Source organism: Tauraco erythrolophus, chromosome Z (assembly GCF_009769465.1).
Source record: "Tauraco erythrolophus isolate bTauEry1 chromosome Z, bTauEry1.pri, whole genome shotgun sequence".
Taxonomy (NCBI): Eukaryota; Metazoa; Chordata; class Aves; order Musophagiformes; family Musophagidae; genus Tauraco; species Tauraco erythrolophus.
Window position 1 is genome coordinate 41,620,642 of NC_141496.1, and position 17,588 is coordinate 41,638,229.

General features: G+C 39.4%; 1 protein-coding gene across 1 annotated transcript in view; it reads right to left on the minus strand.

Moving 5' to 3' along the window:
• MSH3 (mutS homolog 3) overlaps window positions 1–17,588 on the minus strand; it is a 121,663-nt gene that overhangs the window by 49,069 nt on the left and 55,006 nt on the right. The window contains exon 13 of the mRNA XM_086628956.1: window positions 9,885–10,017. Coding sequence (XP_086485082.1) covers window positions 9,885–10,017 — 133 coding nt within the window. The remainder of the gene's footprint in view (window positions 1–9,884; window positions 10,018–17,588) is intronic.

The following is a 17,588-nucleotide window of genomic DNA, read 5'->3' on the forward strand; positions in this document are numbered from 1 at the left end:
GGCAGTTAGCCAGGGTATCATCAAAACGGAGTTTCCCAGATTGGAGCAAATAGCACACAGCACTTTCAGGGCTTGCTTCATGATATGCGCAGAGTAGGAGCACATTGGTTCTCTTTAATTAGCTTCTCCCCAAAAGCAGTGCTGTGTAAAAGAGAAACTCCTCTCTCTTTCTTTTTAAACCATTAATATTACTTCTGATGCTGCTCAAATATTTTGCTGTTAGACTCCAGACACTCTTCAGCATCAGCAGTTTATTACCTTTAGCTTATTTTCAAGAATCAGCAGTCAGGGTCAGGATTTGCAAGCAGTTAACTCTAAACAATAGTCTACCTCCTGCCACACTAATTCCCTCCACTCAGTTGTCTCATTCAACTCACAGTTACCTGAGGCACTCATGCCCCACCTATACAGTAGGTAAATACCAATTCTAAAATCATCTTTACAGAAGTAAATTTGCACTTGTGCTACACCGTATTCACATAACAAATGGAAACCCAATCCTATGAGAACTTAATGCCTACAAACTGTGAGAGAAAAAAAAAACGAGAGAGAATGTGGGGCCCCTCCGGAAAGATATGGGTGACCTGGTTGCTGAGGACATGGAGAAGGCTGAAATTTTCAACAACTTTTTTGCCTCAGTCTTCACTGGCAACCACCCAAATCACAGAGGATGCTGGCTGGGTCTGGGAGAGTGAAGAACCACCCAGGGTAGGCTGGGATCACCCAGATCAGGTCTGGGAGCACCTAGAGAACCTGAAGGTGCACAAGTCCATGGGACCTGATGAGATACATCCACGGGTCCTGAAGGAACTGGCGGCTGAAGTTGCTAGGCCACTAGCCATCATATTTGAGAGGTCCTGGCAGTCTGGTGAGGTTCCTACAGACTGGAAAAGGGCAAACGTAACCCCCATCTTTAAAAAAGGGACCAAGGACAACCCAGGAAACTACAGACCAGTCAGCCTTACCTCTGTGCCAGGTAAAATCATGGAACAGATTCTCCTGGGAGCTGTACTAAGGCACATAAAAAATAACCAAGTGGTTGGTGACAGCCAACATGGCTTCACTAGGGGCAAGTCATGCCTGACTAATTTAGTGGCCTTCTATGACAAAGCTACAGCGCTGGTTGACATGGGTAAAGCAACGGATGTTATTTTCCTGGACTTGTGCAAGGCATTTGACACTGTCCCACATGACATCCTTGTCTCTAAAATGGTGATACACGGATTTGACAGATGGACCACTCGGTGGATAAAGAACTCGCTGGATGGTCACACTCAAAGAGTTGCGGTCAATGGTGCGGTCTACATGGAGACCAGTGTCAAGCGGTGTCCTTCAGGGGTCTGTTCTGGGTCCAGTGCTGTTCAACATCTTTGTCAGCGGCATGGATGACGGCATTGAGTGTACCCTCAATAAGTTTGCCGATGACACCAAGTTGTGTGGTGCCGTGGACTCACTTGAGGGAAGAGATGCCATCCAGAGGGACCTTGATAGGCTTGAAAATTGGGCCAGTGCTAACTGCATGAGCTTCAACAAGTCAAAATGCAAGGTCCTTCACCTGGGTGGGGCCAATCCTAGGTACAAATACAAACTGGGCACAGAGGGGGTTGAGAGTAGCCCTGAAGAGAAGGATTTCAGGGTGTTTATAGATGAGAAGCTCAATATGAGCCGGCAGTGTGCTCATGCGGCCCAGAGGGCCAACCACATCCTGGGATGTATCAAGAGAAGCGTGGTCAGCAGGTCAAGAGAGCTGATTCTCCTCCTTTACTCTGCTCTTGTGAGACCTCACCTCGAATACTGTGTCCAGTTCTGGTGTCCCCACCATAAGAGAGACATAGATTTCTTGGAGTGTGTTCAGAGGAGGGCTATTGTCAGATCATCTCTGTGATGATCCAGGGGCTGGAGCACCTCTGCTACGAGGACAGGTTGCGGGAGCTGGGATTGTTCGGCTTTGAAAAGAGAAGACTTCAGAGGGACCTAATAGCTGCCTTCCAATACCTGAAGGGAATCTACAGGAAGGCTGAGGAGGGACTTTTTACAAGAGTGTCCACTGATAGGACAAGGGGAAATGGATTTAAATTGGAGGAGAATAGATTTAGATCAGATCTTAGGAAGAAATTCTTCAGTACGAGGGTGGTAAGACTTTGGAATAAATTGCCCAGAGAAGTTGTGGATGCCCCTGCTCTGGAGGTGTTCAAGGCCAGGCTGGACGGAGCCTTGAGTAGCTTGATCTAGTTGAGAGGTGTCCCTGCCCATGACAGGGAGGTTGGATTAGATGATCTCTGAGGTCCCTTCCAGCCTATGCCATTCTATGATTCTATGATAAACCCTGCTGGATTCAGTGGGACTCCAAGACACTTCCAATTCAGAAGGTTTGAAAAAAAGCTGTCCATAAATAATGGATTGAGAGCAGCCCTGAGGAAAAGGACTTAGGAGTGCTGGTGGATGAGAAGCTCAACATGAGCCAGCAATGTGCACTGGCAGCCCAGAAAGCCAACCGTATCCTGGGCTGCATCCAAAGCAGCGTGGGCAGCAGGTCGAGGGAGGTGATTCCGCCCCTCTACTCTGCTCTTGTGAGACCCCACCTGCAGTACTGCATTCAGCTCTGGAGTCCCCAACACAAGAAGGACATGGAGCTGCTGGAGTGGGTCCAGAGGAGGGCCACAAAGATGATCTGAGGGCTGAAGAACCTGTCCTATGAAGACAGGCTGAGAGAGTTGGGGTTCTAGCAGCCTTCCAGTACTTGAAGGGGCCTACAGGAAAGCTGGAGAGGGACTTTTTACAAGGGCGTGTAGTGATAGGACAAGGGGTAATGGCTTTAAACTGAAAGAGGGGAGATTTCAATGAAATGTAAGAAAGAAATTCTTCACTCTGCAGATGATGAGGCACTGGAACAGTTTGTCCAGAGAAGCTGTGGATGCCCCATCCCAGGAGGTGTTCAAGGCCAGGTTGAATGTGGCTTTGAGCAACCTACTCTAGCGGAAGGTGACCCGGCTCATGGCAGGAGGATTTGAACTAGATGATTTCTGAGGTCTCTTCTAACCCTAACTATTCTATGATTCTATGAAAAATGCTAAGCTGGAAAGGAACATTTTCTCTCTCTCCCCGCATATGTAAACCCTAAAATAAGTTTGCTCTGTAATGCCTACGAGCCCTGCAGAACATGAAGGCCATCTAAATGCAACCTTCTGAAAACCATAAAAAATAAATTAAGGTACACTCCAGTTACAGCCTCAGCCCTCTTCTCACTAAATTCACGTCACTATTTTCATCAGTGATGGAAGAGCAGCCTCCATGCTGTATAAACATAGCATAAAGATACACATAAACCTACAGCCTTGGCAATCAACTATGGATACTAGAAGTTTTAGGTAACTGACAACAATAAGGCCAGAAAGAAAACAACTTATAAGGTTAATTGCTGTGTTCACTGATCTGCTCTATCATAAAGGCTATTAAACAAAAATCAAAGAAAAATCGTTCCTGGACATTTCAGATGTATTCAATCACATAAGCAAACATAACGGAAGTTATCATAAAGCCAGTATCTGTTAGATACTCTTCAATGAACCTGAAACATGGCTGTGTGGTGAAGAACTGAACTTGCAAAATCAACAGGCAAGGTTGGTAGATACTCAATTAAAGGAATATACCATTTAACCATGATATTTCATGAAATTCAGGAAGGTCAGAGAGACTACATTCTGAACATTTCTGGAAAACCTAAGCTCATCTTTGTTTCAGATCCATGGAACTTAACAACAGAAGGGACCCATTAGATGGCTTTCCTGCAACTGCCCAATTTTTCTGCATGAGTTTTCTTTTTGTCCGTTTTCAGGTCCTTATATTCCAAGAAACTACGTGCTTACTGCTTCCTTTCAGAAACTACTTCATAAAGCAATAAGTATCATCATGTAAAAGTTTTCTCCAATAGCGTAAATTTGCCTTCCATTAAATTAACCCCAATATCTCTAGTTTTACTCTTTTGTATTACACTAACTCAACTCCCTCTTTACTGTTAACACCTTTCAAATATCTCTAAACCTTCTCTTCTCCTTTAATCATTCTCCTATAATCTTTTAATCTTTGTTCATAAACAATCCGTTATTCAGCCTCATGAAAACTTTGGTTCTCCCCTGCACTTGCTGCAATTTATCAACATCTTTCTGATAATCTGGAACTTACTTATTTATCTTGTAAAGCTCTGACAACAAAATAAAACAAAATAATAACAGCAGTAAATCTGTCAATGGCGTTTGAATTCAAAACACAACAGAGAGGTCTGAAAGACTAAACAAATGGTAAATCCAGGCTTGGACTCAAAGTCAAAGTCAAATACAGTATGACTGACTGCATCATCATCAACCTTGATGCAGATAAAGGATAAAATTCTGCAAGACTTCCCTTGACTACAAAATGTACTCAAGGAGGCAAAGCCTAAAGCCCTGCCATGTGAAATTCCGAAGCAGGTCCCAGACAGACAGCATTGAGTGATTTCATAGGATAACAACATCCAGAAAAGAAGAGCGAGCACAGATGGACAGTAAGAAATATGTCAGTTAAACAGGTGATGTATGTTTGGGTTTTTTTTTGTTAAACTGTTTAAAAAAAGAAATCAAATAAGGACTTAATCAGTACACTATCTATATGAGGGTTGTAAAAGGAAAAGATTTTAACAACATGTAAGAACACCTGTCTGAGGTGTTGTTTAATAAAGGTCATGAGGCTTCAATAAGGGGAGGAAGCTAGATTTCAAGGCTGTGTCACCTAAAAAAGAATCAGCGGGGGGGAAAAAAAAAAAAAAACTTGGTTGTGTACAAAAGGCACTGTAAACAACCCTTAAAGCTACAATGAGATTTTTCAAAGGATGCTTAATGAATATGCTGAAGTTTCTTACAGCAACTCTGATAGCCTACACACCATAATAGTCATCTAATGAGTTAAAACCTATTTCATTCTACTGTGAGCCACACTCTACAGCACCTTTGGAGAACAGGAAACTCAGCATGCTTTACTGCAAACAACTTTGTTAACCACAATGTTCCCAAGACGGAGGGTGAATATATCCCTTTTGTGCTTATTCAGAGTATTACTGTTTCCTCTGGCTTGATTTTAGTAACACTGCAGGACTTTGCATCTAAAATTTAATGGCTCCACTGCAGAAATGATTTACTAAGCAAACAGATAACTTGGAACAGATGTACAAAAATAACTCTGAAAAGCTGGGCACCATTAAGGTGGGACTGGTTCCATTTAAATCCTAAGCAACCTTACAAAAGATATATAACTGTGTTATAAATTAGAAGCTTTTAAAATACAGTAAAAATGATTTACATAAAGCACGATTAATAGTCTTGCATTCAAGGAAGACTCTTACAAGCTTATTCAATGTTATTTTTGAAGTCTAATTTTGAAATGCCATCAATGATAGCTACAGCTTCTTTGGCACTAAAAAAATAACTTCAGAGTTGACAGTGATGCCAAACAATAGTTTCAACCAGCAGTTTATCAAACTGTACTGAAAATGCTATGGCTGCCACTGAGAAGAATGCACAAAAGATACACAGCAGTATGCCAGGTCTAACACCCTTTCAACAGCAACACTGAAAGCAATTTAGCCTTGTTTGCATTAGTGAAATTGTTTCCAACAGATCTAAAAGGGAGCCACAGAGAACCACAGCTGACAGCCATTGACCACTCCAAATTAAAAGCATTTCAAATAAAAAAAAAATCTTGAAATGCAGCATACATTTATCACTCCTTTCAAACTGTAATAACTACCTTTACGTTTTTAGTATAGTGAGCATAGTATTTTTGGTTTAGGAAAAATGAGGTATTTCACTTTAAGGTTACTATGTCCCCTTGTTATGACACTATTTATATTAATCAGCTTAATAGGGAACAGTTTACTCAAATCAGCATTTAATATGGCAAATCTAAAAATATCTGCAATGCAAAGTCTTCAAAATATTAGAAGTACAGTATATGCAAGATGTGCATACTGCCACTACAGAAGAAACAACGTAAAAAAATTAAGATATGTGATAGCTGAAGTCAGTAATATATTGTGCTACAGGGAGAACTTATTTTACACATTCTATACAAACTGTAACTAATTTCCTAACCATATATAAAAGGTAATGATTTCGTAACAGAAAAATAAGTAAATCAGAAATCGAGCATTTTTCTCTGAACCTTCTAAAAATCACACCATCTTCAATGAAGTATCAAAGGTACCTTCCAGGGGAGGGCACATTTTCAGCACCATTCTGGTTAACAAGCTTATGTGAAAGATTTTAAACACTTAGCACGGAGCTGAGCAGCACCCTTCTCCTCTGAGGAGTTTGAGCATGACAGTGATGTAGTGTTCACTGGAAAACTGAAAGGCAAATCCCACAAGGAGGCTGTAGGCATCCAAGCAGAAAATATCCACCTTGTAGCAAACACTTGCTTTATTTTGCACAGGTGAGCAGCCTGGTAGGTGGGCATTAAAGTTTCATAAAGATTCATAAGCGAACAGGTTTTCCTAACTGCAACAACTTTTGAGGAACTCCGAACAAGGGAGAGGCTATAGCTGAAGTTAGGAGCAGAATGAACTCAAATGACATTTTACTACACGCTCTGGTAAGGTTTGATTATTGACCTCACTCCTTGTGTTCAGTGGAACAGCTTCACTTTAATGTGTTCTGTAAATTCAATGACCATTTGTTATTTTGATTCCTGTCCACTTTGGTGACCGAACTTTAGTCAAAAAAACAATGTTTATTGAGCAAAGGGTACAAATAAGATAAACATTTATGAATCAAGCCTGCAAAAATATTTATCTTCTGAAACACACAGGCATGAAACCAGCAAGCAACATCAGGATGGCCCTGTAGGACACACTTCTAAGTACTGATGGCACTCCAAGGCAAACTTAAGCAGTCATCACTTTAACCGAGACAAAAAAAGCAGGGTCCTGACATTCATAGTTCCCACTATCCTGAGACGTAGATCACAAAAGCAAATGTATGTGGCCTAAATTTTGTTCTATTATTTGGTGGCTTTCTCCAGGGGCTAGAGGGCATGGCTGACTTGGTTATGGAAAACATTGAGCAAATGTGTCTTCCAGCAAGATCTAATTCTGCATCAGCTCCAGGCACTATTTAGACAAAACTCTTGACAATTCCTTGTCTCTCAGCTTCCTTTTGAAGTCAGCTTCTGAATGTTACCAAGAAGTCTTCAAACAGTTCATCTCCAGCCATCCTTCTCTTGCCATAGAGAAGAGTGAGGCCATTCTGCTGCTGACAGTGTTTCTGCCTGGCAAGATATCAGGTGCTGGAGCTGCAGGAACTGAGAAGAACAACCAGTCCTTGTATTAATTCCACTCTCCATAGCAACAATAACATTGCTCTTGTCTCCTTAACCATTCCCATAGTCCTTTTCCAGGCTGGAGCAAACACAGAGCTGGTAATATGACCTCCAATGTGCTTCCTAATTCCCACTACAAGCGTTGTTCCAATTCTGGATTGCTCACACCTGGGGGTAGATCAGCAACAGTTTTTGGTGGTTTGGGGTAATGGGAAGTTGTGGAGGGTCAGATTAACGATTGCCAATTTGAATGATACTACCAGATAAGAATCATCAGCAGACTTATTAAAAAAAACACCAAAACAAAACAGATAGACCAGGAAAATATGCAATGGTGTTATTTACTAGAAGAGCTCCCACAAGGATGCTTTGCCTTGGAAAGTCAGTTCCAACACAGAGTATTGTTTTGCCTTAGTTTTGTTTTGTTTTTTTGTGGGTTTTTTTCTATCTCCTCTAGAAGTTACTGGTGCAAAGTGCACAATAAAAGTTCTGCAGTAGCTCATTTGAATGAAAGATGTCTGGAACGACTGAGACAATCCAGTCACCTCGGTACATTTCAGAGGTCTCCCTTTGTGAAACATATCTCCTCAAATACTAGCATCACTGAAGTGTAAAGGGTGTGAAGGATGAAATACTTGTCATGTTCACCTATTTTTCCTGCAGTTGACACCAAATTAACAAGCCTGCAATACAGCATATTCTTTTAGTTAAGCCACCAGTGTACTCCACTCAGAGTCTTGGAACCTTTAATGGGAATGAAATTGCAGGGAACCTCATTTTGAGCATGTGGGAGCTGGACATCTGGAATTAACAGAACTGGAAAGGCTCCTAGTAGGAACCAGAATGGCAGCATTTACTGGATATTCTGAAAAAAAAAAAATTAATGAAAACCAGTTACTCCGTGTTCTTCAATACATATCTGCTTTGCAGGGACCTTTCTTCAGGCTCCATATTGTCCACTGTCTGTCTAGACTGCAGAATCTGTTTCCCAGAGTCTGCTTTTGATTCTTTAGTCAAAACAGACCCTGTCTTTCAGAGACATTGTCATCTCCTCACAGTCCTAAACATCTTCAATGCTTTGGGCACTCTCCACAGTGTTCTGCAATGGATTACAAACTAGATTTTTACTAAGGGAAGCTAATTCATCAAAGGAAAAGTCTGTGCTTGGAGCTTCACCCCGTCATTTACTCTTCTTAAGGATTCTGCTGGAGCCCTTCTCTCCTGCAACTTCTTTCCGACATCTGATTCACCAAACACGCATTTTCACACTACAGTGGCTGTTGTTAAGACAAATTACATAGTCACCTGATTCTAAAAATCACATGAAAATCCAGGGCCTCTGAATGGTTCCACCTAAACACCGGCTTTAAAGCTCAGAAGGGTAAGCAGCCCTAGAACAGGAAGGGACACCTGAAGAAATAGATACAGAGTAGTACAACACCACCATGACCACAAAAAAGAAACAACCAAAACTAAAAAAAAATAAAAATTAATAAAAAAAAGGAAGCACAAGATAGCAGTGGAGGATCGCCATGATGTTGTGAAATATAGATGAATGTACATGTATCCCTACATATCTTATTACATATCACTCAACCAGAAATGAGTTAAACCATTAAAAAGTGAATTATCTAATTCCTGAACAGTTGTTTTGAAAGAACAATTGTATCATGTGGATACAGCACATTTTAGAGGATGGGGAGTTGGTGCACACTCCCTCATTTCATAAACTTTATTATGGCTGGACCTCTGTATACGTTCCTTGAAATGTGTACGTCTTCCCATGTGCCTAACACTGCAACACAGTAGGGCTTTAAAAATTATACAAGAACCAAGTTTCAGATTTTCAGAGAAGAAACCTTTGTGCTGTAGCATCTAAAGAAATTACAACTTTGCTCTCCTACCCACCTATTCCTTTATCTAAAACAAACTGTCGAAACCTCTAAATATAACAGTGAAATAAAAGAACATGAAGTACTGCACAGGTTCTATTAGCACGTTAATCTGCTTCAACTAAGAACTGTCAGTGTCTCATTACAAGTAATTCTTATTAAAATGTGCAAGTGAGATCCAAATTACAGAATTTATAAACAAATTAACATTCATTTGAAAACAGTTAACTACAGCCAAGTGGTTTCACTTGCAAGTGTAATTTTAGACAAACATACAGAATGCAATGCATTGTTTTAAAAGGAAATAATTTATGGCATAAGGACCTATTGCACCATTCCATCTCACTGAATCTAGTCACTAAATTATGAGCACTGTAGATGTTTTTCCTGTGAGCATTAGCAATACAACATATGTATTCTAGAACCCTACTCAGACATTTCTTCTATCAGCATATCACTGATAATAAATAAGATTCTATCACAAGGCAAAGTTAATTTTTATAAAGTTGCATCCCTTTATCATGTCAGTCTCCGTCTTGCTAAGAAGAAAATATTTTTAAACAAACATGCAAAAACTATGGAAGCACATTAAGTCAGAATGATGCTGTTTAGAAAAATAATAAATTAGGAAAATCATGGGTATACCTTTTTGTGAAAAACACTGCAGAGGCCTCTCTCTATATCTGGCAGCTTACAAAGAAGATTTCGAATCTGACCAAACACACTGGATTCTGACAGCAGAATTTCAGACACAGCATCAAGCCGGGCATTTATTTCACTGTAAAAGAACAACCATAAGATCAATACACAAAACTTGCGTTTCTCTGAGGGGAAGGCATATAGCTAGTGAACTTTTTCCTTTGGTTTGTTTTGGTTTTGTTGCGTTTTTTTTTAAACTTTGACTAACACCACATTCTCATGAATAGGTAAGTAAAAGAATTAAGAAATGCAGATAATATTGGGCTTTCATTCAAGATGCAAGCAAGATCTTTGATATAAGCTCATTAACCCCTCTCTATGCTCAAAACAGCCAAACATACACTTTGGTGCCCGTGTTTACATGTCCTTCTAGCAGTACATATGAACAATACTGAATCCTGAACATCTAACCCTAAATTTGCAGACAAGTACCTGGGGTAGGGGCAGGGGGAGTTTACATTTGAGCCCTATGTAGCATACTTTATTCCAACAGGGTAAAAACATTGTTTATGGTTTTGCCCCTCTGCTTTTGATCCAGACCAGCAACTGGTAATTACATGAATCAGAACCATGTTGGGGTTTTGGCCTTTTTTTTTTTTTTTCCCCAAAACCTATAACATTGATTTCCCTATTTCAGGACTGAAATCAATTAATGAGGAAATATTTTTTTATGTGAAGAATCAATTCTATAGTTGTTTGCACATCCTTACAATCATATTCTCACAGCTATTGTCAGAAAAGAGCTTTAAAATGGACAACCTACTGTCAAGGTTCACTGCTGCTAATGACAGAGATACAACTTCCAATACACCCATGAGCTGGCTGTAGATTGCAGAGCTAAGTCAAACTCTATTTCTGGGGGAATTTTTTTGTGCAACCACATTTCCTCAATGCTGCTTTCTAGGAAAAGACTGAGATTAGGGGTACATGGGTGTATTCAAAACATATGGGTTAGGAGTTTATCTTCAGGAGCTAGTGAATCAAAGCGTTGTCAGTGCATGCAGCCCAAAGGAAATAGAGCCAAAGGTAGCAAGCTCACTGCAAGACATCAGTGAAAGAGATGTGTCAAAGCCGAATTGCACAATTCCACTGAACGTAGCTTTTCCATGTTCAGGCTTTATCTCTGAGGTGTGCACTACGAAATAGAACCAAGTAGGTGAAAGCTGTGCTAAGATTTGCTGAGGTTTAACGACAAAAAACATCTGTTCCAGATCATATGTCACCCCCAAGTCCCCCACCAATGTGCGACTGGGCACACTCTGCAGGCACCAGCATGCTGGAAGGCTTTAGCAGCATTTAGAAAGTTTCTGGCAAGTAAAGCTGAATGTGAAACACAGTGTTCCAAGAAACGTTAAAAATCCTCAAGACATTTCAGTGCTTATTTTAAAATCCTTGTGTCTTCTGTCAGAATGACAACTAAGCCTTTTCACAACATGCTCCTCCTGAGACAAAGAAGTTCAAAAATCCCCACGCTGCTGTGTGTGCGCCCATCCACCCTTGTAGGTTAAGAAAAAAGTAGTCTTCTGATACCAACACTTCATGTACCAGCCAAGTGCGCACACGGCAAATATAGCCCAGCCTGCATCTGTTCCCACAGACCAGCGAGATGCTTAGAGCTCTGCCAGCACAGAGGGATGAAAAGCAAGGATGCAATCAAAACCTAAGATTTTGGGAAAGACTGCCTATCTTGTCCATGGCTTTCATTGAAGAATTGCAGTGACACTTGCCACTGTAGCTGGTAAAAATGCTATCTATGAGGAAATCAATGCAATCAGGCAGCTCCACAGGTTGCAGACATTACAACAGACTGGCAGTCAGAGGCGTCTGGTCCTGAAGACAGCTAAATGTGAGAGTCCTTGAAATTTTATTACACTGCATGTGAAAGGGAGAATATCATGACTCAATGTGCACTCGGATACACATAAATCGAACGGCATTTAAGTGCTAGGATTGTTTCAGTGACATACTGCTTTATAATAAACCAGTAAAACCATTCTCTCGTTTGTCACAGATGACACTTATTCATCCTCAGAGCAGCCTTGCTGTAGAATGCCAGGATTTGCAGTGCCTCACATCTACCTGGAGCGCAGGTAGATGCACTCCTTCACAGCCACCATACAAATGTGGGACAGACTCTCTGCTGTCTGGACCCAAAGCTTCTTAAGAATTCACTTAGTTATCTCTGAACTGGACAGCAGACTCTCAAATCACACCACAGCATCCAAAATATACACCCATCCTAAAAGATTGCTTTTTCCCTAGCCCTGAGGAAAACAGAAAAGTTAGACTTTGTAGGCTCTCCTTAGCAGCCCTGTTGCAGGTCACAAGAATACTTTATACTTCCCTACCACTGTTCCACTCCTCCAGCAATGCCAAATGCACAAAATTAAACATTTCTCCTGTTCCTCTGGGCAGCCAGGCAACCTGCAAGCAACAGCAGTGGACAGCAGCTACCGTCAGTGCAGCTGCTCAAACCTATAGGAGCTGTTTACAGCTGAGAACACATCTGAGCTTTAAATCCGATCCTTAACAGCCGCAATCACGTATCTGGTGTAGACTGGCAAGGTTACTAAATGTTATGCAACCAAATAACCAAAGAGCAAGCTGCTGGCATCCACACAGTGTATTCAAGACAGCAGAGATTTAAGCTTTGTACACTAATTAATGAGGCGCTCTAAACCACAGCTGGATAATGGAAAGGAAATTGAGAAGTGTTAAAATCAGTGACAAAGTAATCAAATACCCTGAGTATGCAGCCTTGAACCCAGCAGTTACACTGAAATTCTGAAAGGTCAGTATCATCAGCTACAATTACATTTTCATGTAATAAAAGTTCACTGTACTTGAGACCCTGGAACTCTCCTCTGCATGAAGAAGTACTGAACTGTTAAATTATAAACACATGTACCCCTTAAAAAAGAAAATAATCTGTATTTTTATTATAAAAAGCACGTGTGAGCAGCAGAATTCTGTTCCAGAACAATGTCACTTAATTTAAAAAGCATGATTGTATCTATGTGGCCAATTGAAAACATACAGTAATATGTAAAATAGATGCAGATATTAAAAAAACTCTTCCCTTCAAAGCTTAATCTGCACTTTAATCATCCTCACATATGGCTATGTTACTGTAGCTCCAGTAATCTAAAACTAAGCATCCATACAGTTTTTCTGCTTTAATCCTACAAATAAGAAAGGGTCAGGAAAATGGCATCCAGTATCAAATGACCCATTTTTTCCACCTGTAAACAAAACATAGCAGATTCCTATCTCAAAAGCCAGAAAGTACAGTGAAGAATTATGTAAAACTCCAGGTGTATGAGCAAGGAAAGACAGGGAAGAGATATGATACAAACAGACAGATGATGAATTTCAAAGTATGCTTTTAAACTTTAAATATTTATACTTAAACTAATAAACATTTTGTTGAGCACCAACATATTATACTGATCAGTTGTTACACCACCTCAAAAGAAATTTGTTCTGCAGTGCACAGTTATTTAGCATATTTATTGTACAGTATGAGGCTTCTCATCTCTGCATGATCTGGAAGAAAATTTCACCACTAGAAAATGTGAATCTAACATTACACAAAGAAACTGAACAGCTTATGCTAAGAAGCTATCTCTCATTTTATGAACTGGCTACTACTTCATTCTCTATTTAGGTGTAATATTAGCCTATTCTTCCCGATTTGTATAAACCATGTCAGCAATCTGGACTCTATCCAGTTTTCCAAACAATCTTCAGTGAAATAATGTAACATAAGCCAGTTGACTAAAAGCAATACACTTACTTGTGCCGTACTCTCTGTCTAAGAATAGCATCATTAATACAATACTAAAATCACTTTGTAATGTATTTAAACATAACAAAATCTAACTGCAGAATTTTTTATTCTAGTCATTCAAAAGAACTACTTGAAATTAAATCATGAGATACTCCCCTGTATTATTCTGCTGCCAGATATGTGAACAATACAGAAAATTAGCAAATACAAAAATATTTGAATCGTGAACTAAAAATTATTTTGACAAAGCAGAAGGCTGCAGATACGAATGCACTGCACTGAATTAACATATGAATATCTTAATCTAAACAGGATTGCTGGTTACTAACGTGCTAACAGAGCTGCTGATCTCTCATACACTGAAACAAACCTACCATTTTTAGATATGAGAATATATCATTACATTTAAAGCAGAGCGAAATTGATAATGCAACTGCTATATAAGAACCGCAGAAAAATTTGTCATATAAGGCTTTATTTTATACAAAGCAAATAAATACGCATTTATCAGAAAACTCTTAACCTCTTAACTTACAATAAATGCACAAAGTATGACTTAATCATCATGGTAAGGACATAGCTCAATTACAGTGAATGCATAAAATTGAAATTCATTTTATTAAATGTTTAGAGACCACAGCACTATGTAAAACTACCAGTCACAGGAATTCAACACCTGAAAAAATATGATGAAGGGTATGAAACAACAAAGGTTGCTTTCCATTAACTATATTATCTAGATCAAAGCCTAGAAGCATCCTGCCAAATTATAGTTTTTCGAAGAACAAAAATCTATTACTTAGACATTGGGAAAACACAAGATACACAAGGATATCAATTGTGCCTGAGAAGTCCCTGAACTGCAAATTGCTGGAAGCTGGGAGAGTGCTCTGGGGAATTCAGACTACCTTGCCCTGTTGTCATATTCTCCTCTGATACTGGCTACTTTCAAACACAGGAGAACGTAAAGGCTATTCTGATTTCTTTGCTTCATATTTTGTCTCACTTCTACATTTTGCTTTTTCCTTGACCTTCCTTCAGAACGTAGTTTACAAGTGAAGAGTTTACATGAGTTGATTAAGTTAAAGACCATGTTAAATAGTACAGAGTGTTTTCTGCTTTCGATAACTTTCACAACAAGCAATTAATGCCATCAAAACCCAAAGCCATGGCAGAATTATCAAAATGTATATGACTTTTTAAGAGAACAAGCAAACAAAAAAAAAACCCCAATGTCTCTAGCTTTTTTACTTAAGTGGCTAAGTTAGAATCTGGCTAACTTTATGGGATAAATCCTGAATTATTAAATTGTACTGACCGCTGTAGTTTTATGCATTAGTGACAATGAAAAACTACAAACAACAGTAACTATATCACAATTACTATGGTGAAATTTAAGTGAAACCTAAAAAAATTTAGCATCCTTCTGGATCTGATCACTTGTTTTTCTACATGCAGGAATGAGTAATTTACTCTAAAAACTCCTGTTTCATACTCCTCCAGAGAGGTCTGACCTTCCCCTAAAAATACATGCAGCCATGAGAAGACAATACTCCTGAATGGATCTCAAATACTTAACAGCAATATACAAGTACTATGAACTTTGTCTTTACATCTGTTAAAAGAATGTATAAAATATGCAAATGGTAATCAAACACTTTTGTTTATGCTCACACACAATATATTTCAGCTACTTGTACCAAAATGGGGAACCGTTAGCTACTTTAGCCACCATGAATGAATGCCTGATTACTACATTTATAAGGAGCTAGACACAGCCTTCAATGGTACCAAAACATAGCTAGCAAAAATGAACTAATATATATGATGATGCTGCAATCTTTTTCTTTACTACAATAATTTTGAGATCTCAGGCACATGCTGTAACCTCCATTTGTGCATTTTATATTGGCAATGATGGTATAAAATCTTTATTCTTAGGAGGAAAATTTAGCCCCTGAATTTCTGCTGTAGGATGGATGGATGGATTTTAGTTCTAAATCACTGCTGCAAAAGAAGATTCTAAACCAGCTCTGGATGATGATGGTATCAAATGGTAACCAGTTTAACTCTGAATTAAGACAGGTTTCTTTAAACACCTTTAGGCAGTTTGTTTTACTGCCCAGATATCTTCATTATGGGTACAAGGACAAAGTCAAACTTGAAAGACTTTCTTTTAGGACTGTACTTTGTGTATAGAAGTATAAATAAAACAGCACTCAATACACTCAAAGTGAAAGGATTTAGAACAAGCTATTTTTATATTGGCAAAGACATGTTGTTGCCAACACCACTATAAAGGGACGCTATTCTTCCCAGTTCTACAGTACTTATACTCCAAATAAAAGTCATGTTGCATTAGTAATACCAATTTACACTTTCTCTTCTTTAGCAGTAGATAAGGAACTGTCTGCAGTTCTGAATTTGCTAAAGCCACAGTCATTCTATGCTCTTGCAGATAAAGTATATTCAAACTAATAGCAACTATTAATACTATCCTACAAGGCTTCAATTCAGCCTCAATAAAAGCATCATCTCATCCAGAACTGGAAGCAATGAAGAACAAAAGGTATTAGAATCAGAGGAAAAAAAAATGGAAATCCAGTTTTTGAGAGGTAATTAAAAATTTGGTTTCTCTAGCCTGCAAAGTAAGGGTTAAAATGGCTTTTGCAACTCCCTAAATACGTACAAATTTTCTTCCTTCTTTGAGATTTAAGTATCAGCTTTAACTAGAAAAAGATCAAATGAGTATAAATTGACTACAAATAAACGCAGGCAAGAAACTACACAGAGAGTACCAACCACTGAAGTCCTATATGCACTTCAGGCAAGCAGTGTGCCTTGCAGACAAGAACATGAACTACATCACAGTAAAGCTGAAATGCATCAACAAGTTGGGGTGAATCTGGGGCCAAAAACGTGAGCTCATGCTAAGGAGGCTTTAAGTGTTTGATTTGCTGATACCTCTTGCGGCATCTAGAAGAGGCTTCGTCACCATGTATTTGATGTGGTCTGGAATACTTTTAAACTAATTAATTCTCTGCTTCTGAACCTCTACTAATGATCTGGAAAAATTAAGAGAGACTTCTCTGTCCTCAGCCTTTTTTCTACCACGCCAGCTCCAGAAATTCCAGCAGGATGCTGTTCACAGCAGTGCACTCGGAGCCCTGAGAAAACACCAAGCCTTGTGCTGGCCACATCTTGCCACCGGTTCAAGGTCCGCACGGAAACCAGAAAGCAGGGAGAGGGACCTTTGGCCTCCAGGCTTGGTGGGAATTGCCTATTTTTACCTCCTAAGTTCTCTGTTATGGCAGAGGCCCAAGACATGGATGAAACCTTTGATCACCAGTCTTTTCCCGTAGCACACTATGTTGTGTTAGAGGCTTTTGGTTTTTTGCTCTACATTTAATCCAGTACACTAAGCATATTCTGTGACTTGCAGTACACCAGTACTGGCACACGCATCTCCAAAATACAAATGAGAAGTTCTACACTGGTGAGGGGGTTGCGTATTTTCCTATCTCAATACAGGCTGACAAGGGCAAAGTCTATTCACCCCAAAGCCTTGAGCAAGCTTTCCGTGCTGGAAATTGCATGACTTCTGAACTCTATGTTTATGCCATTCTGCTCTCCATAAGATTATCATTAACCTAATTACATTAGCTTCTGCACATAATACATAATGTATACATTATACATAATGCATTAAAAAAATTAACCAGTCAGCAGAATACTGAAGAAATACAATTTAGGTATTTCTGGATCGCTCAGTCTGTTTAAGCCACTTCAAACCACAAACACCTTCAAAAACCAGTAGATACCACCCCAGAGAGAGAGAGAGCATTGTGCAAACTAATATG